The sequence below is a fragment of the Salvelinus fontinalis genome, chromosome 8 (genome assembly GCF_029448725.1).
Source record: "Salvelinus fontinalis isolate EN_2023a chromosome 8, ASM2944872v1, whole genome shotgun sequence".
Classification (NCBI taxonomy): domain Eukaryota; kingdom Metazoa; phylum Chordata; class Actinopteri; order Salmoniformes; family Salmonidae; genus Salvelinus; species Salvelinus fontinalis.
Window position 1 is genome coordinate 11,928,720 of NC_074672.1, and position 23,497 is coordinate 11,952,216.

The window sequence follows — 23,497 nt, forward strand, 5'->3', positions numbered from 1 at the left end:
TGTGTGTGTGTGTGGCGTCAATATGCATGTGTTTGTGTGTGTGTGTGTGTGTGTGTCGGTGTGTGTGTGTGTCGGTGTGTTGGAGTGTCGGTGTATTATGTGTGAGTAGAGTCTAGTGAGTGTGCATAGAGCCAGTGCAAAAAAATGACGATAAAGAAATAAATCCCAATTTTTCTCCTGTAGCCCTCAGATCACAGGGATAGCGTTGGGAGTGCCGGCTGCCCTCATAGTCTGCCTGGCATTGTTTGTGTTGGGCATGCTGTACCACCGTGGCCTGGCCATCCACAGGAAGAGAGCCATGAGGAGGTACCTGGAAAGTGGAGAGGTGAACTTCTTAGGGAACTACAGCAACTTAAATGACAGTCATTTCTGCAGAGCTGAGGGAAATATTGGATGTACAGTGTCAGGAAGTCTAGTATAGACCCATTGTATCCAATGCACTTGTGCATTCATGTAATGTGAACTAGTGTGTGTGTGTGTCCTAATGTAATTGTGTCTCTGTGTATTTATGTATGTGTGTGTGTGTGTGTGTGTGTGTGTGTGTGTGTGTGTGTGTGTGTGTGTGTGTGTGTGTGTGTGTGTGTGTGTGTGTGTGTGTGTGTGTGTGTGTGTGTGTGTTGCCAGAGTTTTGAGCCGCTGGGGCCAGGAGAGAAGGGAGCCAAGGTTCATGCCCGGATCCTGAGGGCCCCAGAGCTGAAAAAGGTCAAAGTCCTGGGCTCTGGAGTGTTTGGCACCGTACACAAAGGCCTGTGGATCCCTGAGGGAGACTCAGTGAAGATTCCTGTAGCCATAAAGACCATCCAGGACCGCACAGGCAGACAGACCTTCACCGAGATCACTGATGTAAGAACCACACGCTCTTAACACACCGACACTGAATAACTATACTAACCTCTAGACGGAATACACTAGAATCCCTTATCAAATCAAATCTTATTGTCACCAGATATGTTTGTGTAACTGAGGTGGGTTTTTATTGAAGAGTAACCTTGCCTGAGACCTAAATTAGCGTTAGCGTTAGCTCCCCGTAGCAAATGCCTGGGCTTTAGCTCAGTGAGCTTACACAGTCTTGTGGCACTGTCTGATTCCCTCTCTCACTCTTGTGTGTGCTCCCGTGCAGCACATGTTGTCCATGGGCAGTCTGGACCACCCCTACATCGTCAGGCTCTTAGGTGTCTGCCCAGGTGCCAGTCTCCAGCTGGTCACCCAGCTCAGCAGCCAGGGGTCCTTACTGGAGCACATCAGGCAACACAAAGACAGCCTGGACCCGCAGAGACTGCTCAACTGGTGTGTGCAGATAGCTAAGGTAAGGTCACAGGGTCACGATCAATAAACAGTAGAACCCTTTTTGGTTCCAGGTCCTGTTCACCTCAAAGAACCCGTAACAAACCCCTTTAAAAACCCTTTGGTGAAAACCTTCTACCTGGAACCAAAACGTTTTTTCTTACTATGGTACAGCAGAGAGAAAAAAACGTTATGTTTCTATTATTGAGTCTCTAGTCTTTGTTTTTGACTGTTATTATCAGGCCTCTATGATGAAATCTTTGTGTGTCTTTTCTTCAGGGCATGTACTACCTAGAGGAGCACTGTATGGTGCACAGGAATCTGGCTGCTAGGAACGTGATGCTGAAAAGTGATTACTTCGTCCAGATTTCTGACTATGGCGTGGCTGACTTGCTCTATCCCGATGACAAGAAATATGTCTACAGTGACAGTAACAAGGTAATCAGGATTCAGGACTCGTGAATCCTGAATTCGCTGCTCCATTCTCCGTAATTCATCTATCAAGATATAATATTTCACATGTGGTTGTCCAATATAACAGACAGAATGAGCTTCCTGTCACACCTGCTCTTCCCCGCCAGGCTCCCCAGCATTGCGCACTCTTGCCACAATCATTACGCACACCTGCCCCCCCCCCCCCTCAGCGATTATTGGACTCAATAACTTCTGTCACCACCTTCCCTATATCTGTCTCTCTTCTCTGCTTCTGCATCGATTGTCTTATGTCCTTATATACCCGTGTGCTGACACTGTTCCCGTCTTGTTTTATGCCTATTCCTGATTAAATGTTTGATGCCCGTACCTGCTTCTCATCCCCGGCGTCGGTCGTTATAATTCCCTTTCTGTTTCTATAGCTAGGTTTCCATACAATTGGCGACAGATGTTCATGCGAATATTCTATAAAGAATCTGGTCTGTTTCCACCAAATGGACTTGTTGCGGGAAGAAAATCAGTGCGTGATGATGTAATACACACTAAATGTACTTTTTTGCTTAGGTTTTCATATACCAAGTAAAAATCTGAAGTACAATGTGTTTACTATCGGATTTTAAACTCTAACTGATAGTTTTGTCACAAAACCTGTTGCGTTGAATAGAAATGCGCCTATTCTGGTCTTGGTACGTGGGTTCTAGCCAACAGTTTGCAGATGCACTGCAGGTAGGGTGGTCTACCTGATGAGATTATTACGAATAAGAGTGAAACTATTTTGGGGGGTCAAACGGCAGTCAAGCATCGATCATCATGTCACCAAAATAAAACCCTCGATATTTATTGGAAAGAAGCATGAGGATCACCGTGCACTTTGACCTCCCTGTGAAGATCATCATAAATTATTCATCCTCATTTATTTATTTCATCTGTAGCCTAATAAACTGCATGGATTCCCGAGTCGAAGTGGGAGGACCACACACCATATCATCGCATGACTCTAAGTTTACTTCGATATGATGGTTATTATATCAATATTTGCACATAAAGGCATTTCCTCATTTCTCGCATCATACATTTTACCAACACAGAAAGATCTCACCATGTAGAACCAACAAATAATCTGTCTGTCTTTATAAAATTGTATCGAAACGTCCTGATTCCATCACAGCTGTCGTGATTTCTTTTTATATGGTATGGAAACGTGGTTTATGTTACTTCCAGACTCCCATAAACATAAAATGGATGGCCCTGGAGAGTATCCTGTTCCGAAGATACACTCATCAGAGTGATGTCTGGAGTTACGGTAAGACAGCACGATCGTCATTTTATAACATGTTTGTTTGTGTGTGTACAGTATGTCTGTGTCCGTCCGCCTGTCATCATTATGCATCACCTCTCCCGTCTCCAGGAGTGACAGTGTGGGAGATGATGTCATTCGGGGCAGAGCCCTACGCCTCCATGCAGCCACAGGACGTGCCCAGCCTGCTGGAGAAGGGAGAGCGCCTGTCCCAGCCCCACATCTGCACCATAGACGTGTACATGGTCATGGTTAAGTGTGAGTAACCGTACAAAGTAATGTACACACTATGCACATCCAACGACCGACACAAATGCCATGGGATACGAGGAAAAATACCAGCACACTTTTGAAATTCTCCTAACTTTATGGTTACGGTTTTGCCCACAAACGATCCCCGTCAGAACATTAATAGTTGAAATGCTGTTATTAAAATGACATGTGTTCTCCTTTTCCATTGGGTGACTAACACATAACATACCTCTCACTCGGTGCTCTTTGACACACACAAACAATCTCATACTCTTACAGTATATGCATGGTGCCAGCCACTGCACCCCAGCAACCTTGGACGTTAAAAGTCTTATTGTTTTCTATTACCAGGCTGGATGATTGACGAGAATATTCGACCAACCTTCAAAGAACTGGCCAATGACTTTATTCGCATGGCAAGAGACCCGCCTCGCTACCTTGTCATCAAGGTAATGAAAAGATTACAGTGCTATTTTACTTTCCTGTCTATACGCTATGGAAGCGATGCTTAAATGCTGTAACAATGCAGAATAAAACAATTAATAAAAGTCCCATGATGGTAGTAACTTCCCATTACTGCTTACCACTTATTAACCATAATTTATTCATATTACTTTAATAAAATATTTAAGTTGTAGTGTATATTACATTGGTTTTAAGTCATCATATCATCTCTATGGGGCTGCTGCCTATGGAACTCGGAAGATCCACAAGTGGTTCTTTCAGCAAGGCAATAACCCATAGCAGACATCAAATTCCACTAAGAAATGGTTCATTGAACACAAAATCAACATTTTGCAATGGCCATCTCAGTCTTTGGACTTGAAACCCATTGAAAATCTGTGGTCCATGAGCACAGACGAAGGATGTCAAGGATCTGGGAAGATGCTGTATGGAGGGATGGTCTAAGATCTCTCCCAATATGTTCTGTAATCTCATAAAACATTTTAGAAAAAGGCTCAGTGTCTTTATCCTCGCAAAAGGGAGGGTACTGGTGTATTGAAAACATGGGATCCAATAATTATTATGATTTATTTATTTTTACTTGTTAAACAAAATGTCTTTCTCTGAGCAATTCTATTAGTATAAAATACATTATACAGGTAAATAAAGGAAACACCAACATTAAGTGTCTTTAAAAGGGCATTGGGGCACCACGAGTCAGATCAGCTTCAATGCACCGTGGCATAGACTCTGCAAGGGTCTGGAACTCTATTGTAGGGATGTGACACTATTCTTCCATGAGACATTCCTTCATTTGGTGTTTTTTTTATGGTGGTGGTAAACGATGTCTCAGGAATCGCTGCCACTCCATAATCTCCCATAAGTGTTCAATGGTTTACATCGTTTTCATGCTCATGACCACTCGTGCCCTGTGGATGGTGGCATTGTCATCCTATGGGGGCATAGCCATGGTAGCCAAAATAATGGCCTGCCTAGTATTTTTATACATGACCCTAAGCATGATGGGGTGTTTATAGCTTAATTAACTCAGGAACCACACCTGTGTGGAAGCACCTACTTTCAATATACTTTATATTCGTCATTTACTCAGGTATTTTCATTATTTTGGCAGTTACCTGTAGCTCAGTATCTGTATTATTTATTTTGGCAAGAGATCCAATAATTCTGGCCTCCACTTTATCTTAAATGACCGCATTTTTGATTAGGGGACTGACCCCGGAAGTATGACGTAATGCCTCGTCACTTTCATAGCGTATTCCAAGTCCCTGAGTGGCCCATTGACAGAAGTCATTGGGCTTGTTTGACATTGCAGCCGACAGTGCAGGCGGCTGCCGATTGACTGATCTACAAAGAACCTTTCGTCATAAATAACTATTCATTATTATTTTTAGATCAGTCAGTCAGTCACAATTTACCAATTATATATTTTCTTTCACAATTTACGGTTTTGATCGTCTCGAACATGGCCCTTATTAATGACGCTTTGCCTATAGGACAGAGGAGAGGCGGGGCCAGAAGAATCCCACCAACGGGGATCAGCGCTTGCCAATTTGGAAGCGGGCCTGGAGGACCAGGATGAAGAGGGATTGGAGGACGGTTTGGCTACTCCTCCTCTCACCTTGTCCCCATCCAGGACTCTGTCTCGCTTGAGGATAAGCTCATATAGGGTAAATCTTACTTACAGTATTCTGCACACATAACTCAAATTTTGGCACTAATCACTCATTGACATCTATTGAGTTACGCACGCAAATTTCTAGTCAAAAAATGACAGTGGGAACCTTACCACTCTCTCTCTCTCTCTTTGACCTCTCAGAGTTCCAGTGCGACCTCTCAGGCTGGACCAGTAGGGTACCTACCCATGACCCCCGGCCCTGGAGATAAGCCCTGTCAGGTGAGACACCACAACTCATCACACATCACAGCTAAGGAGATCTTGATATTAGCACCGTCATTTCCTACCTTCAAAAAGCCAGACACCACTGGCAATAACACCTCACATCTTCAGTACAAGAGGTTTTGGCCTTATAATACAGTCAGACATATTTAGTTGCGAGCAATGAGTAGTGTGACTCCCCTTTGCCAAATAACTTTGTTTAAATCAGTATTATGGCTAAACATTGCCAAAAGGCAATAACTGCTCTAGGAAGTCCAGACACATTAAAAATATATTTTGGGTTCATCTCTATCCCACTGCCAGTCCCATTTGGTGGTGATATTTATGAAGATAGTAAGGTTGATGATGTTGCTGCTACTTCTCTTGTTGTTGATGATGATGATGATGATGATTTTGTTTTCCTCAAACACTTTCCATTGTGTGAACTGTTTACAGCTGTTCTCCCAGCGGTCTCGTCTGAACTCAGCTCGGACGCTGTCGGAGGGGTCAGAGGGCAGTGGCCTGGACAATGAGCTGGCAGAGGGAGTGTCACTGAGTGGCAGCCTGCGCAGGCAGCAGCTCAGGGCTGGCAGGGACAGTAGTGGCAGTAGTACCCACCACACCTCCACCACCATGGTGCATAGGAGCCAATCTGCAGTCTCAAAGTCACCCTCCTACAGGCCTGAGAAGGAGGAGGAGGAGGAGGAGGACCACTATGGATATGTACTGCCTGGAGTGTCGGGCACTCCTGAGAGAGGTGAGAGGGAGAGGTGACCCCTGGATGTGACGGCTACACAGCAAATGGATGTGATATTTTTTTAAATCTGTTTTGAAGGAGTGATTCTAAGTTCTATTCTCTAATATCTGTTTTCTCCTTTCCATGGTAGATTCTCTCCTGTCTTGCCCAGCCTCCAGAACTTCTCACCCAGGTAGCGCATCTCTCAGGGGCTCTAGGAGCTTTAAGAATCCACTGTCACCATTGGCAACCATCTCAGACCCCACCGAGGACTATGAGCTGATGACCAAACAACCGTCCCCTCTGCCCCGCTCCCCCAGAGTCACCTCTGTACAGATAGAAGGGCCTTCAACTGTCCTATGGTGTAAAACTTCTCCTCTGCCCTCCCCTACCTACAATACAGCACCCTCACCACTAGAGGGGGACTCAGTGATGCAAGGGGACTCTCCAAGCACTGCAGCTGCTCTGAGGGGAAGCCAGAGGCCAGCAGAAGTCACTGACAGTTCTGTGGCTGTAGTTGTATCAGTAGAGGGAGAGGAGCTGCAGCCGCTGTCTGAGAGGCCTGATAGTGGAGCTGCTTTGTTTGGCAACCGAGGGACCTCTCAGGGTCAGGGGAGGCCAGAGCAGGGGCCAGTAGTGGAGTATGAATACATGGACATCTGCAGCACCGTGAACACCACAGACACAAAGAGACCCATCTGGGAGAGGCGTGAGAGCCGAGCAGCTGACTTGAGGACAGTGACAGAAGAACGAGAGAGAGAAGGAGGAAAGAGTCAAGACCTAGAGGAGGAAGAAAGGAAGGATGAGGAAGCTGGAGAGGAGGATGATGTTTACCAGTATACTAATAAACAACCCAGACTCCTCCGAGAGGTGGGGCCCAGCCCCAAGCCCAGCCTCCGTTCCAAACCCACTCTTAGCCCCAAGCCCAGCCTCAGCCCCAAGCCCAGCCTCCTCCCCAAGCCCACTCTTAGCCCCAAGCCCAGCCTCAGCCCAAAACCCAGCTTCAGCCCCAGCCCTAACCCAAGGCCAGATGGCTCCACAGCTATGGTAGAGAGCCAGGTGGAGGAGTATGAAGAGATGGATGCCTTTGGAGGGGACTCCAGGGGCTCCCAGCGAGTGGACCACCAGGAGGCAGAGTACCAGAACCTCCCAGTCCTAGGGAAGGGGAGGGCCACCACAGCTGAGGTGGAGGGGGGTACGAGCACCAGGTGTGCCGGGCCGGGGGTGGAGGGGTACATCAAAGTGTGCTCCGGTGGGGGAGTGGTAGAGCCGAGCAGCAACACATCGTTTGACAACCCTGACTACTGGCACAGCAGACTGTTCCTCAAGGCAGATGCTGTGCGCACATAATGATGTGGACTGAGAAAACAACAACCGTGATGATGCAAGCACAGACAAATATATTTGATATAATCATGTATCAGGCTCTGGTGCAGCTCAACCGCTAATGTAGTGTTCTTTTAGCGCTACATTACTGGTTGAAGTTTTTTTTTGTAATGTTGTGTATGTATTCTCAGTTGGTTTACATCATCCATCCAAACCTCATGAACCAAAGAAACATACGCAAAGAAATGTCCTATGCAGCGTTGATGTTATCTATCCGTTTATAGTGACATCACGGTCTCAGAAATGTAACCAAGTAGGCAGCTCAACGTCAAAGGAGAGCCTAAACTGTCAATAAGTCAAAGGCAAATAGTACAGGGAGAAATATATAGACATAGCATACAAAATGTACATAGACAGACATTGCATGTATACATAAAGCAGAAATAAGCGGCCAACGTACACACACTAATGCTGGATCAAATTCTTGTGTTTGCACTTCAACTTGTTCCACTTCCTGGTGAAGCCAATGTTTACCTACGTGGAACCTCGAGGTTCCATGGGTGAGGTCTGCCATGTAATGTACATTTGTAGCTTATAGTTTGCTATGTGAAATGAAGTATTCTTGATGAACATTTATGAATGAATTTCAGTCATGTATTGGCTATGTTATTGCAAGTGATTGGAGACGAGCACTGTTTTGTCAAAAAATGTATACGTTTTCATGTAATATAATGTGAATTGCTGTCATGAAAAATTAATACTGATACATATAATTGTTTTACAACATTTTTGAGTTTTGCATTTGATTGTGTGTGTGTATGTGTGTGTGTCTGTAATTGAACAGAGCTATGCTCAATCATGAGGCATCAAAGCCAAAGGAATTGAATAATATTAAGAAATGCTATAGATGGAATGAAAGTAGTGTGGAAAATCTAACAAAAAACAATTGGGTAACAACAAATTCAATCGCTTCTAGACAATTTCCTGGACAAAATGTTTCACTGTAATAGTGATGGTGTAAACTTAGCAGTAGAAAACCTAAACAGTATATTTGAGCTCTTAACTTCCCTATCAAATCTAAACATTTCAAGCAGACAACCTAAGAAAATTAATTAAAATGACAAATAGTTTGATGAAGAATGAAAAACCTAAGAAAGAAATTGAGAAACCTGTCCACCCCAAAAACACAGAGACCCAGAAAACCTGAGTCTACACCTTCACTATGGTGAATCACTAAAATAATACAGACATGCACTACGGAAAAAGAAGGAACATCACGTCAGAAATCAGCTTAATGTAATTGAAGAATCCATAGAATCTAACCACGTCTGGGAAAATTGGAAAACAAACAACAACACGAAGAGTTATCTATCCAAAACGAAGATGTATGGAAAAACCACTGCTCCAATATTTTTGGCTCTATAACAAAGAACAAACAGCAAAAACATATACATGATCAAGTACAAATCTTAAAATCAACTATTAAAAGACTACCAGAACCCACTGGATTCTCCAAATACATTGAATGATCTACAGGACAAAATACAAACCCTCCAACCCAAAAACGCCTGTGGGGTTGATGGTATGCTAAATGAAATGATAAAATATACAGACCACAAATTCCAATTGGCTATACTTAAACTCTTTAACATCCTCCTCAGCGTATACCCCAATATTTGGAACCAAGGACTCATCACCCTAATGCACAAAGTGAAGACAAATTTGACCCCAATAACTTCCGTGGAATATGCGTCAACAGCAACCTTGGTAAAATCCTCTGCATCTTCATTAACAGCAGACTTGTACATTTCATCAGTGAAAACAAGGGACTGAGAAAATGTCAAATTGGCTTTTCAAATGTCAAATTAGCGTACGACAGACCACATATTCACCCTGCACACCCTAATTGACAAACAAACAAACAAACCAAAACAAAGGCAAAGTCTTCTCATGCTTTGTTGATTTAAAAAAAAACTTTCAACTCCATTTGGCATGAGGGCAAATTGATGGAAAGTGGTGTTGGGGGAAAAATATACAACATTATAAAATCCATGTACACAAACAACAAGTGTGCGGTTAAAATTGGCAAAAAACACACACATGTCTTTCCACAGGGCCGGGAGGTGAGATAGGGATGCAGCTTAAGCCCCACCCTCTTCAACATATATATCAACGAATTGGCGAGGGCACTAGAACAGACTGCAGCACCCGGTCTCACCCTACTATAATCTGAAGTCAAATATCTACTGTTTGCTGATGATCTGGTGCTTCTGTCCCCAACCAAAGAGGGCCTATAGCAGCATCTAGATCTTCTGCACAGATTCAGCCAGACCTGGGCACTGACAGTAAATCTCAGTAAGACAAAAATAATGGTGTTCCAAAAAAGGTCTAGTTGCCAGGACCATGAATACAAACTCCATTTAGACACCATTGCCCTAGAGCACACCAAAAAACTGTACACACCTCGGCTTAAGCATCAGCGCCACAGGTAACTTCCACAAAGCTGTGAACTATCTGAGAGACAAGGCAAGAAGGGTCTTCTATGCCATCAAAAGGAACATAAAATTTGACATACCAATTAGGATCTGGCAAAAAAATACTTGAATCAGTTATAGAACACATTTCCCTCTATGGTTGTGAGGTCTGGGGTCCGCTCACCAGCCAAGAATTCACAAAATGGGACAAACACCAAATTGAGACTCTGCATGCAGAATTCTGCAAAAATATCCTGTGTACAACGTAAAACACCAAATAATGCATGCACAGCCCGAAATAGGCCGATACACGCTAATTATCAAAATCTAGAAAAGAGCCGTTAAATTCTAAAGCCACCTAAAGCGATTCGCAAACCTTCCATACTAAGCCATCAACTAAGCCATCACCTATAGAAAATTTACCTGGAGAAGAGCCCCCTATGCTAGCTGATCCTGGGGCTCTGTTCATAAACACACCCCACAGAGCCCCAGGACAGCAAAACAATTAGACCCAACCAAATCATAATAATTAATTGACACAGAGTACACAGTGGCAGAATACCTGACCACTGTGCACTTCCTAACCTCCTGCCAAATGTATGACCATAATAGATACACATATTTCCCTCAGATTACACAGACCCACAAAGAATTCGAAAACAAATACAATTTTGATAAACTCCCATATCTATTGGGTGAAATACCAGTGTGCCATCACATCAGCAATATTTGTGACCTGTTGCCACAAGAAAAGGGCAACCAGTGAAGCACAAACACCATTGTAAATACAACCCATATTCATGTTTATTTATTTTCCTTTTTGTACTTTAACTACTTGCACATCATTACAACACTGTTTATAAACATACTATGACATTTTGAACTTTTGTGAGAGTAATGTTTACTGAAATTTTTTGATTGTTTTTTTCAATTTGTTAATTATCTGTTTCACTTGCTTTGGCAATGTAAACATACGTTTATCATGCCAATAAAGCCCTTCAATTGAATTGAACATTGACAGAGAGAGAAAAGCAAGTCGAGATTTGCATACACTATTTTTGATTAGTCATAATGTAGATATGCAGATAATATAATACTGAAGAATGGTACCAGGCCTAAATCTAATGACTACTGAATAAGGCCAACATTTACTGATAGAAATGTTATTCAATTCGGTGCTCAGCGTGCACGCATTGCGTGGGACGTTGTCAGCTAGTAGGAGGGGTCTCAGGCGTTTTGGGCCTGGGCTACAACTGCGGAGGAGAGAGCAGACCAGGCAGCGTGGTCGAGTCTGTCGCTGAAACCCGCGAAAAAAAGTTACTTTGAGTGAGAAAGAGCTACCGAAAATATGTCTGGAGACGACGATCCACAAGAGCAGACCATCGCCGATGATTTGGTCGTCACCAAGTACAAAATGGGTGCCGAGATTGCCAACCGTAAGTGAATATGAACATGTTGATTTAGTAGACGATTGAGTTTAAACGTGACCGAGTCCACTGATTGTAGCAGAGCTGACTAGCTAGCGTATTCATCTATCACAATGCAGCCATGTGCTGTGTTGCTAGCTAGCGATAAATCAATGACTCGTCAGGGTTAGCATTTTGCCCGTGTCGTGGAGAAATCGTAGCCACGAATTAGCATATTATTGCTAGCTAATACTAAAGTTAGTCTATACATGCACTTATGTAACTGCTAGTTAGCTAAAGTGGCTAAATGATGGTGGCTAACTGACATGCTGCTAGTGAGCTAACTAGCTAAGATTCAATGCACTGCCTGGGAAGTTGTCACTGCTGATAAAACTAACTGGTCGACAAACTGCCTTCTGAATAAGTTATGATCCAGTTACATCTACCTAGTTACAATTTGAAAAGTTTAGTCAGTTAATTGGCAGAGTTATTTCTACTAGCTCATGTAGCTAAGCTAGCTACGTAGCACAGCTGTTAAACGCAAAGAGGTCGTTTTTTTCCCAGCCCTCATATCTTGCATCCTGTACTGTCACCTGCAGCAAGTGAATCGTTTTCTCAATAAACCTATGGTTTTCATTGTATATGTAACAGTCTTGCGTCCGTCCCTCCCAACCTGGGCTTGAACTAGGGACCCTCAGCACACAATCTACAAGTCACCCATAAAGCATCGTTACCTATCGCGCCACAAAAGCTGCGGCCCTTTCAGAGCAAGAGCAACGACTTCGAGATCTCAGAGCGAGTGACGTCATCGCGCAACGCTAACTAAGCTACCAATTTCGCACCGTTATACGTCGGCACAACTACCATCAGCATCTGTCAGTTCAGTGGCAATGCATTACCTCTGACCTGCAACACTAACACAACTATAGCTAGCAGCTATGCAATGACGTTACTCCCTGTGCACCCACCTATAGCTATGATTTACTCCCCGTGCATCAACATTAAAGACCTGGATGTGTGTTCCTTGGAATTTATGTAAATCCTGATGATCTTCGTGTACTTTGCTTCAATGACAAGAATCATGTCTTTGCCTCATGGAATGCTTCATAACAACCGGTGTAGACTACTAACAGAATAACAGTGAACTGATATTCGACAAGCAGATTTACAAGTGTGAATATCCACGGCCTTGCCTTATCAAGGTCTCCATCAGTCACCTTCTCTGATCCTAATACGAAATACTTGAAGCTTACTCACTTAACCTCTTCTGTCCTCGTGTTCTTTCCTATCCAGAGGCCCTGAAGGCTGTGGTGGAGGCAGCCAAGGCTGGTGAGACAGTTGTCAGCCTCTGTGCGAAGGGAGATACCTTCATCATGGCTGAAACTGGAAAGGTCTTCAGGAAGGAGAAGGACCTGAAAAAAGGTATGGACCTCATCTCATTGGTTAATTAAATAATTCCCGTTGTCATGACTGAGTGACGTCAAGTAGCTTTTCTAGAGTTTTGTAGTTTACTTTTTGACTGTAGAAATGTTTAATCTCAAGTCTTATCCTCGCTTACTCATCCTTTCTCCTTGCCTCCTCAAAACGTCAGAGGGACGTGAGGAGAGAGGAGACACTTGATATTCCCTTGTTGTGCAGACAGTGCATGGAAAATGACTTGCTGACATTATTCAATGTAATTAAATGTCTGTACTTTATTGCCTCCCCCAGGCATTGCTTTCCCAACCAGCGTGTCTGTCAACAACTGCGTGTGCCACTTCTCTCCACTGAAGAGTGACCCTGAGATCGTACTGAAGGACGGGGACCTCGTCAAAATGTAGGAATGTTGTATTGAACACTGTATGGAACTGTTAATGGATGTATCTGTGCCTTTTCTGTATTGCTGGCCCTATTCAACTGTTGGGAGACTACCCCTTCCCATGTCAATGCACGGGCCAGTCTGATGGTCTTGAGTCACTGTGCCTACTCTTGTGTTGTGCAGTGACCTGGGGGTGCACGTGGACGGCTTCATCTCAAACCTGGCTCACAGCTTTGTGGTGGGAGTGACCAAGGTAGTAGTACTTCAATCGTTGTTTGCGTTGACGTTAGCGATAGTGCAGATGTCATGCAGAAATGCCAGCATACGGATATTAACAGAGACGGACGCGCAGCACATCAGATTTTTTTTTATACGCGTAATGCAACAGTCATGTAGCGTTAGGAAGAGGATTGGCGGAGGCCACCCTGCAGTGCAGTGAAATGCATCCACATAACAGTAGATGGTTGTCTTACCTCCTGTGTAAATCAGCTGCGTCGTTGCTTCACCTTCACGTCCTGTTTTTCTCTTTTGTTCATCAGGACGCTCCGTTAACGGGGCGTAAGGCGGACGTGATCAAAGCAGCACACCTGTGTGCTGAGGCTGCCCTCAGGCTGGTCAAGCCTGGAAACCAGGTGAGGTGCTGCGTTAGCGCTTTACTGTGTGGACAGTCCGAGACTGGTCCCGGATCTGGTTGTGCTTTATCGCCAACTCCTATGGTTTGAGTTGGCTGTATAGCACAAACAGATCTGGGAACAGGCTAGTCAGGGACACAGTGACTCAGTTTGGAAAGAAAAGCTTAACAAACAAATCAAGTTGGTATCATTGACTGTACAGTATTTCCATCATTGGATTCATAGCTGTTTTAACATTTTAGGATGTTTATCTCTCTCGTTCAGAACTCACAGGTCACAGAGGCCTGGAACAAGATCGCCAAGTCATTCAAATGCTCAGCCATAGAGGGTGAGTGAGTCACCGCTTGCCATTTAAACCTAGTTGGCGCCTCACTGCCATATTCATACACAGTACATTCAATCCCTTACATCTTGTACAGGTAGCTTGCCAAATCGCATACCGTGTTTTTAATCCAGTGTAACACTCTCCTCAGGCATGCTGTCCCATCAGTTGAAGCAGCACGTTATTGACGGAGAGAAAACCATCATTCAGAACCCCACGGACCAGCAGAGGTGAATTGAAGACATGATCTGTTTGTTTTAGATCTCTGGCTCGTTTAGTATTACTTACCCGACGCATATCTCAAAGCTATGTGTCTCGTGTCTTTGTTGTGTCTGAAGCACCCGATGAATTACTAATAGTAGTTGCTCTTAGGGGAAAAATAAGGTTGAATTATTAATGGCCTTGTTGCTCTCTCTCTCTATCTGTAGGAAGGACCACGAGAAGGCTGAGTTCGAGGTACATGAGGTGTACGCCGTGGATGTGCTCATCAGCACTGGAGAAGGCAAGGTGAGGGACAAACATTCACTCGACGCTCTAGGCAAGTTGTGCTCAATTCCCCTGCTGGTTGGTCTCAAATCTATGAAAGGATCACCTTCAGGAGCAGCAAAACAGCACGGATACATTACCTTTTTTTTCCTATGCGTTGGATGACTCTACTGTCCAACTCCTGTCGTCACTTTGAATGTGCTGTAGAAACCCCCTCCTTTCATTGCGCTAACTTCCCATGTCTTCTACTCCAGGCGAAGGATGCAGGCCAGAGGACCACCATTTACAAGAGGGACCCAGACAAGCAGTATGGCCTGAAGATGAAGACATCCAGGAGTTTCTTCAGCGAGGTGGAGAGACGCTTCGATGCCATGCCTTTCACTCTCAGGTGACACATGAGACGCACCGCGTCCTTTTAGTCAGAACAGGTTCAATGAGAAATTTGGTGGGCAAATTAGTTTCTATTGACTAAGACGATTGAAATGAATTTATTTAAGAAATTGACCACAACCTGTCGCTGTCATTTAACCCAACTGATTACATTCAATTCGATTTAGGCTATTGGGTTTCCTCCAACTGATTCCCTTTTTGTAATCGAATGTTTTTTTTGTATCCCTTTTCTTTTTGATAATCCTCTTTTTTTCTCAGGGCGTTTGAGGATGAGGGTAAGGCAAGGCTAGGTGTGGTGGAGTGTGCCAAACATGAACTGCTGCAGCCCTTCAACGTTCTGCACGAGAAAGAAGGCGAGTTAAACGATATCACCAGTCAGAGGCTATGAATTAACTTTGTGTGAAATTTGTAATCAAGTAATCCCGTGATGGCTCGCTAAAGGTGAATTGACATGCAAATAAAATGTCATTCTTTGCAATCTATTCGTTCAAAGCAGTGTGCCACTTAAGCACTACAGTACAAAAATAGTTACCTAGTCAAAATCGAATCAAATTTTGTGTCACATGCGCCGAATACAACAGGTGAAATGCTTACTTACGAGCCCCTAGTTTAGTTGAGGTAATATGTACATGTATGTAGAGTTATTAAAGTGACTGCATAGATGATAACAACAGAGAGTAGCAGCGGTGTAAAAGAGGGGGGGGTGCAATGCATATAGTCTGTGTAGCCATTTTGACTAGGTGTTCGGTAGTCCTATGACTTGGGTAGAAGCTGTTTAGAAGCCTCTTGGACCTAGACTTGGCGCTCCGGGTACATATCATCCTATGTTTACTGACTCCTTTCGTCTGTCTAGGTGAGTTTGTGGCCCAGTTCAAGTTCACCGTGCTGTTGATGGCCAACGGACCCCTACGTATCACCACAGAGCTGTACGAGCAGGAGCTGTACAAGTCTGAACACGAGGTAGAGGACGCAGATCTCAAGGTAAAACAACCAGCTGTGTTGGAACGATGGCCTACTGCTCTGGGGAGCTACACTGGGGCTTCATGAAAACAGGTTTTTAGCAGCTTTTTGCCAACGAACAGAGCACGGGCCACTTTCTCAAGTGTTCTTGGGCGTGAGCTGGTGCCGTGTTCTTGAAAATGGAACCAGAGCGTCATTTTACGCTGAGCAACGTCAGCCTCTTGTTTATGCTCAGGTTTTGTAGAATGGGGCTAATTAATCTAATGTGGCATGTTGTTAGCTGACTTGGTATTTTCACTAAGCTGAGATGGTTGCCTTGTTTTTTTCTCTCAAAAACCTACCCTTTTTTTGTTTTTTTAGGCCTTGCTCCAAAGCTCAGCGAGTCGCAAGACACAGAAGAAGAAGAAAAAGAAGGTAGGCTACACGGTACACCGTACTGTGATGTAAACACATGTACAGTGCCTTCGGAAAGTATTCAGACCCCTTGACTTTTTACACATTTTGTTACGTTACAGCCTTATTCTAAAATGGTTTCAATTGTTCCCCCCCCCCCCCTCAATCTACACACAATACCTCATAATAACAAAGCAAAAAGAGGTTTAAAAATGACATCACATTTATGTAAGTATTCAGACCCTTTACTCAGTACTTTGTTGAAGCACCTTTGTCAGTAATTACAGCCTCGAGTCTTCTTGAGTATGACACTACAAGCTTGGCACACCTGTATTTGGGGAGTTTCTCCCATTCCTCTCTGCAGATCCTCAAGCTGTCAGGTTGGATGGGGAGCATCGCTGCACAGCTATTTCCAGGTCTCCAGAGATGTTCGATCGGGTTCATGTCTGGTTTCTGGCTGAGCCATTCAAGGACATTCAGAGACTTGTCCCGAAGCTGTGTGCTTAGGGTCGTTGTGCTGTTGGAAGGTGAACCTTCGCCCCAGTCTGCGGTCCTGAGCACTATGGAGAAGATTTTCATCAAGGATCTCTCTTTGTACTTTGCTCCGTTCATCTTTCCCTCGATCCTGACTAGTCTCCCAGTCTCTGCTGCTGAAAAACATCCCCACAGAATGATGCTGCCACCACCACGCTTCACTGTAGGAATGGTGCCAGGTTTCCTCCAGACGTGGCACTTGGCAATCAGGCCAAAGAGTTCAATCTTGGTTTCATCAGACCAGAGAATCTTGTTTCTCATGGTCTGAAAGTTTTTAGGTGCCTTTTGGCAAACTCCAAGTGGTTTCTGTCTTGCCACTCTACCTTAAAGGCCTGATTGATGGAGTGCTGCAGAGATGGTTGTCCTTCTGGAAGTTTATACCATGTCCACAAAGGAGCTCTGTCAGTGACCAATGGTTCTTGATCATCTCCCTGTCCAAGGCCCTTCTCCCCCGATTGCTCAGTTTGGCTGGGCGGCCAGCTCTAGGAACAGTCTTGGTGGTTCCAAAATTCCATTTAAGAAGGATTGAGGCCACTGTGTTCTTGGGGACCTTCAATGCTGCGTAACATTTTTAGTACCCTTCCTCAGAACTCTGCCTCGACACAATCCTGTCTCGGAGCTCTACGGACAATTCCTTCAACCTCATGGCTTGGTTTTTGCTCTGACATGCACTGTCAACTGTGGGACCTTATATAGACAGGTGTGTGTGCCTTTTACGAATCATGTCCAATCAATTTAATTTATCACAGGTGGACTCCCAAGTTGTAGAAACAATTTTGAGACTCATGGCAAAGGGTTTGAATACTTATGTAAATAAGTTATTTATGTTTTTAATACATTTGCAAACATTTCTAAACTGTTTTCGCTTTGTCATTATGGGGTATTGTGTGTAGACTGCTGATTTAATCCATTTTAGCATAAGGCTGTAACGTAACAGAATGTGGGAAAAGTCAAGGGGTCTGAATACTTTCCGAAGGCACTGTATATACATCCAGGTCTCCCTTGGGAAAGACCCCAATGGTACTTCATGCTTTAAATAAAAATACATGTTAATGTGACAACTACATTTTATGAGTCTTGCCTCAATTCCCAAGCAACTTATTTTTGTCAAAAGGCTTCAAAGACCGTGGAAACTGAAACGGCACCGGGACATTCAGCGCCAGCGAAGGTCGAGGAGACTGACGCTGCGAAATAAAACCTTCCACCCCCCCCAACCCTGTCTTCGTCTCCAAGAATACTGACAGACAACTGACCAACCCAAAGAACAGACGTCAATAATCCCTCCATCCTACCCTCCTGTCTTGACATGCCTGCCTTGTGGCGTGGCCTAGCCTTCTGTGATAACCTCCAAATGTAAACGATGTCAGACTGTACCGGGTGATGGTGCTGCTCACGCCAAAATTCAAATTCCTGTCACATCCCCACTCAACTGTCACATCCCTTTTCAATATCAATGTCCTTGAGACAGCAGGGTTCTCCCCAGAATAGTAAGCACGTTCGGTGCGATGACGCTGAAAGAGAGGGATATTGAGTAGAACAAGGGCATTTTCCGGAGTAGATTCTGTGGGAGACAAGTTTATACCATCCAGTCATTGAGCCTTGAACTGTAATTCTATAACGATGTATGAAGGCAAAGCACGACAGTGGAGGGTTTGAGATGACTGCACTGCATTGTGCCAATGATAATTGTGTAAAGGAAAACCTTGTTTGAGGTCATAAGCAAGAAGTTAAGTCTCTGAAATGGATGTCGGTGTGTCCTATTAGGGAATTAAATGGGTAATAACTTAAACCCTCCATAAGCCTACTTAACGCTGTTATAAACCGCCATGACTACAAATGTAAACTGACTACATTGTCACACAAACTGTTATTTACAGTGGATAAGCAAACTTCCTAGCGGCATACCTAGCTATCTTACCTCCAGTAACAGTTTGTGACATAACTGTCAAGTCCGTTACTGTGGACATATAGTCAATGGAATTTTAGAACAGGGAGTCGTTAAGGGTCTTGCTCTCACCACACACAGACATTTGAAATTCTCATACCCACTGCACACAGAGACATTTAAAATTCTCATACCCAGTAATGGAGGGTTCAGGTGTTCCCATTAAATTATTTGTTCTGTGTAGGACGGCATAATTAATTTCATACTTCACTGGTACTGCCACAGCGCTCAATGAATTCCACCTAAATGAATCAGTGTTTACATCAGTTTCCATAGTGGTTTAATACTTGATACTTTCTATTGTAAAAAAAATCCCAGTTTCAGAGGCTATTTTTTTGAATAATCTAGACTAGAACCATTACAATGCCGGCATCAAATAGCAACCCCATAATATTGAGTTTGGGTGGGGCAACTGACCAACTGCTGCACCACTAGTTCTTGTTGGGCTTTTCATTCTGAATAGGATATTCGAGGGAGAGATCCATCCTTGTGGAAATGTTTCTTTACTAGGTTGATGACTTTCTAAATTTGTTCTCATGAAAGAAATGTATCATCTCTTGCATTGTACATGTGTGTGGATGTAATTCTTAAGTCCTTATTTGGGAAGTAATAGGGGAAGTTCTCGCAGTAAAATTAGGCATTTAGGAAGGGCTATGAAATTGTCATGTCAGAATTATAACCCATCTCAGCGTCAATATTTTGCATACTTGACTGAAAAGTAAATGCCTCATTCTGTGAATAAGATCCAAGATCATCCCACTATAATCAGATAAACCTTTTGAAATATGGCCATTCCTTGATAAACTAACTCGACAGTTATGACTGCTGACCCCTGCACTGGATGTGGAAACCATACATGCCTCGCTCAGTATAGAGGTATTGACAACTGTTTAAAAAATGTACATGGTCGTTCTTTTTTTGGATTTAGAAAGAGGGAGTTTTTTCTTCATGGTTTGAAATAAACTTTAAAACAAAATATGTGGATGTGTTGTTTGTCTCAATATTGTCTTATGAACCTCCCCCATCTAAAATAATGTACAGAATAAATACTGTACATGTAATTACATGGCTTTCTACACAGCATAACATATAACTCCTCACTCAATAGTAAAACAGACATTTTGTAATTGTATACAAAAATTATTTTGATTGATCCAAGTCTTAGCACAGTTCAAAACCATATATATTATTGATGAAAGATGCATCATAGATAGAAGCAGTATACAGGGGTTAGTTATACTAAACGAAAAACTCGTTGAAAAATCATTGGCTGCATTTCCCAGAGTTCATGAGCATCCAACAATGATGACGTAATCTCAGTGTATAAATAACCAATCGAACAACAGTCACGGTCTTCTTGGAGACGGTGCCATCTTGTAGAGGTACACAGAACTGAATTTCAAGAGTTGTTTAACGTCAAATATGAATCCAAAATAAACCTTTCTAACTAAAAGCCATCCGACTAATCAACTTTTCTCTCCCCTTTCCTTACAGACACCCCTCCACAACATGAGGGCCAAGGTGAGTCATTTCCCCTGTAAACAATTTGTAGTCCGCTTGTTGCTATGCTAGCTAAGAGTTAGCCAGCGAATACCTAACTTACTAGCTAGTTCAGCCATCTAACTAGTTGTAGGCACAATAACACACTGCACAGAATTTGGAAACTACCTGCTAAGCCACATTTTAATTATTTTCAATTTAATCATTAGCCATGGCTTTCTGAGCCAACTGAAATGGTTGATAGTACTACAGTTGTGGCCAAAAGTTGAATGACAAAAAATGAATTTTCGAAGTCTGCTGCCTCAGTTTGTATGATGGCAATTTGCATATACTCCAGAATTTTATGAAGAGTGATCAGATGAATTGCAAAGTCCCTCTTTGCCATGCAAATGAACTAAATCCCCCCAAAACATTTCCACTGCATTTCAGCCCTGCCACAACAGGACCAGCTGACATGTCACTGATTCTCTCGTTAACACAGGTGTGAGTGTTGACGAGGACAAGGCTGGAGATCACTGTCATGCTGATTGAGTTCGAATAACAGACTGCAAGCTTCAAAAGGAGGGTGGTGCTTGGAATCATTGTTCTTCCTCTGTCAACCATGGTTACCTGCAAGGAAACACGTGCCGTCATCATTGCTTTGCACAAAAAGGGCTTCACAGGCAAGGATATTGCTGCCAGGAAGATTGCACCTGAGTCAACCATTTATCGGATCATCAAGAACTTCAAGGAGAGCGGTTCAATTGTTGTAAAGAAGGCTTCAGGGCGCCCAAGAAAGTCCAGCAAGCGCCAGGACCGTCTCCTAAAGTTGATTCAACTGCAGGATCGGGGCACCACCAGTACAGCACTTGCTCAGGAATGGAGGCAGGCAGGTGTGAGTGCATCTGCACGCACAGTGAGGCGAAGACTTTTGGAGGATGGCCTGGTGTCAAGGGCAGCAAAGAAGCCACTTCTCTCCAGGAAAAACATAAGGGACAGACTGATATTCTGCAAACGGTACAGGGATTGGACTGCTGAGGACTGGGGTAAAGTCATTTTCTCTGATGAATCCCCTTTCCAATTGTTTGGGGCATCTGGAAAAAAGTTTGTCCGGAGAAGAGAAGGTGAGCGCTACCATCAGTCCTGTGTCACGCCAACAGTAAAGCATCCTGAGACCATTCATGTGTGGGGTTGCTTCTCAGCCAAGGGAGTGGGCTCACTCACAATTTTGTCTAAGAACACAGCCATGAATAAAGAATGGTACCAACATATCCTCCGAGAACAACTTCTCCCAACCATCCAGGAACAGTTTGGTGACGACAAATGCCTTTTCCAGCATGATGGTGCACCTTGCCATAAGGCAAAAGTGATAACTAAATGGCTCGGGGAACAAAACATTGATATTTTGGGTCCATGGCCAGGAAACTCCCCAGACCTTAATCCCATTGAGAACTTGTGGTCAATCCTCAAGAGGCGGGTGGACAAACAAAAACCCACAAATTCTGACAAACTCCAAGCATTGATTATGCAAGAATGGGCTGCCATCAGTCAGGATGTGGCCCAGAAGTTAATTGACAGCATGCCAGGGCGGATTGCAGAGGTCTTGAAAAAGGAGGGTCAACACTGCAAATATTGACTCTTTGCTTCAACTTCATGTAATTGTCAAATGCCTTTGACACTTATGAAATGCTTGTAATTATTCTTCAGTATTCCATAGTAACATTTGACAAAAATATCTAAAGACACTGAAGCAGCAAACTTTGTGGAAATTAATGTGTCATTCTCAACTTTTGGCCACGACTGTACATTAGCTACTTGAGGTTAGTGTTTTGCTGCATCAACACTTGCTAGATTCCTATCTCTAGTCCCACTTAGCCAACGTGGCTAGCAATCAACTGAAAGTCAGCTGTCAAACCATAGAAATGTGTGTGTATATGTATATATATATATATATATATTTGAATTTTGTGATCAAGTTGAGGAAATTAGTGTAGTACAGTAGGCAATTTATTTATTCTAAATGCATGGCTCTGGTATCATTACTGAAGCCAAGCATTGTACAATAATTACATGTCAAACGGGCCCTTTCAGTCGATGGTGGGTGTGCATGACTGCAATGTCCCCACTACACTAGAGCGCATGTTAACCAAACTCAGTTTCAGTTTGCATGGTAGCAGTACTGTATTGATAGCACTTTGCTGTGTATGACTATGCAACCATGCTTCTGAAATTACGAGTACAGGTGTTTCGGCACTTATGTATTGCCGTATCGCTAACATTGTCCCCTCTGTTCTCTTTCAGTGGAGAAAGAAGCGTATGCGCAGGCTGAAGCGCAAGAGGCGGAAGATGAGGCAGAGGTCAAAATAGACTGCCCCCTTACAAAACCATGTCTGTGACCTTTCTCATGGACACAACACGGGACCAAGGATTTCCCAAGAACTCAAGTGTGAAACAAGACACAGGCCAACAAGAGGCTACGAAGAGATGTTGCTACTGTTGGTCAACCACCTGCCTGGGAGATTTGATATGGGGACATTCTGTATTCTTTACTCTTCTACAAAACCATCCCTACTCCATTGCTTTTGTTTATTTTCAAAGTTTTTGGTTTAAAATTAAATTGACTCAATATTGTTTTGAAACTGGGTCTAAAAATGTTAAGAGGTCATTATGCCCAATCAAGTTCAGTTGCAAAGATTTGTAATGCTAACCTGAGGGGTATCGTACGGAGCAGGTTCAAGTCAACTTTGAACTTGGGATAACCAGTCATACTGAAGTGGCTCACCTTTTTAGCTTGGGCAATGAATTCTAAAACTAACCTGCTCCAGGTTTCGCTAACTAATTGCACAGAGTGATTGAACTGTGAGTGGAGGCCTAATCTGATTACCCTCTTGCAAAGACTCATCATTTAAGGAAGACTGATTAAATGTTTTATGACAGAATGCATGTGAAACTAAATGCAATGCAACACTGACTTACAAATAAATATTGGGGGGGATGCTTGTGCATAATG

General features: G+C 43.5%; 2 protein-coding genes across 3 annotated transcripts in view; both read left to right on the plus strand.

Annotated features, from left to right (window-relative positions):
* The window catches only part of LOC129860562 (receptor tyrosine-protein kinase erbB-3-like), a 29,393-nt gene extending 20,939 nt beyond the window's left edge, over positions 1-8,454 (plus strand). For both annotated transcript variants that reach the window (XM_055931071.1, XM_055931072.1), the window contains 11 exons: positions 184-325; positions 625-843; positions 1,121-1,306; positions 1,564-1,722; positions 2,938-3,019; positions 3,125-3,271; positions 3,617-3,714; positions 5,224-5,397; positions 5,547-5,624; positions 6,063-6,363; positions 6,494-8,454. In XM_055931071.1, coding sequence (XP_055787046.1) covers positions 184-325; positions 625-843; positions 1,121-1,306; positions 1,564-1,722; positions 2,938-3,019; positions 3,125-3,271; positions 3,617-3,714; positions 5,224-5,397; positions 5,547-5,624; positions 6,063-6,363; positions 6,494-7,692 — 2,785 coding nt within the window. In that variant the 3' untranslated portion in view covers positions 7,693-8,454. The remainder of the gene's footprint in view (positions 1-183; positions 326-624; positions 844-1,120; positions 1,307-1,563; positions 1,723-2,937; positions 3,020-3,124; positions 3,272-3,616; positions 3,715-5,223; positions 5,398-5,546; positions 5,625-6,062; positions 6,364-6,493) is intronic.
* Positions 8,455-11,364: 2,910 nt separating this feature from the next.
* LOC129860563 (proliferation-associated protein 2G4-like) lies at positions 11,365-19,986 on the plus strand. Its single transcript, XM_055931073.1, has 13 exons — positions 11,365-11,578; positions 12,842-12,970; positions 13,259-13,364; positions 13,530-13,599; positions 13,886-13,978; positions 14,243-14,306; positions 14,452-14,530; positions 14,729-14,807; positions 15,041-15,174; positions 15,435-15,529; positions 16,030-16,157; positions 16,497-16,550; positions 18,178-19,986. Exons 1-13 carry the CDS (start codon positions 11,491-11,493, stop codon positions 18,256-18,258), a joined length of 1,200 nt encoding a protein of 399 aa, XP_055787048.1. The 5' UTR covers positions 11,365-11,490; the 3' UTR covers positions 18,259-19,986.
* The last annotated feature ends 3,511 nt before the right edge of the window (positions 19,987-23,497 follow it).

Coding starts and splice junctions, on each gene's coding strand:
- LOC129860563 (XM_055931073.1), top strand. CDS start 11,491: ATGTCTGGAGACGACGATCCACAAGAGCAGACCATCGCCGATGATTTG. Junction 14,808..15,040: donor TCAGCACTGGAGAAGGCAAG/GTGAGGGACAAA, acceptor CTTCTACTCCAG/GCGAAGGATGCAGGCCAGAG. Junction 15,530..16,029: donor CGTTCTGCACGAGAAAGAAG/GCGAGTTAAACG, acceptor TCGTCTGTCTAG/GTGAGTTTGTGGCCCAGTTC.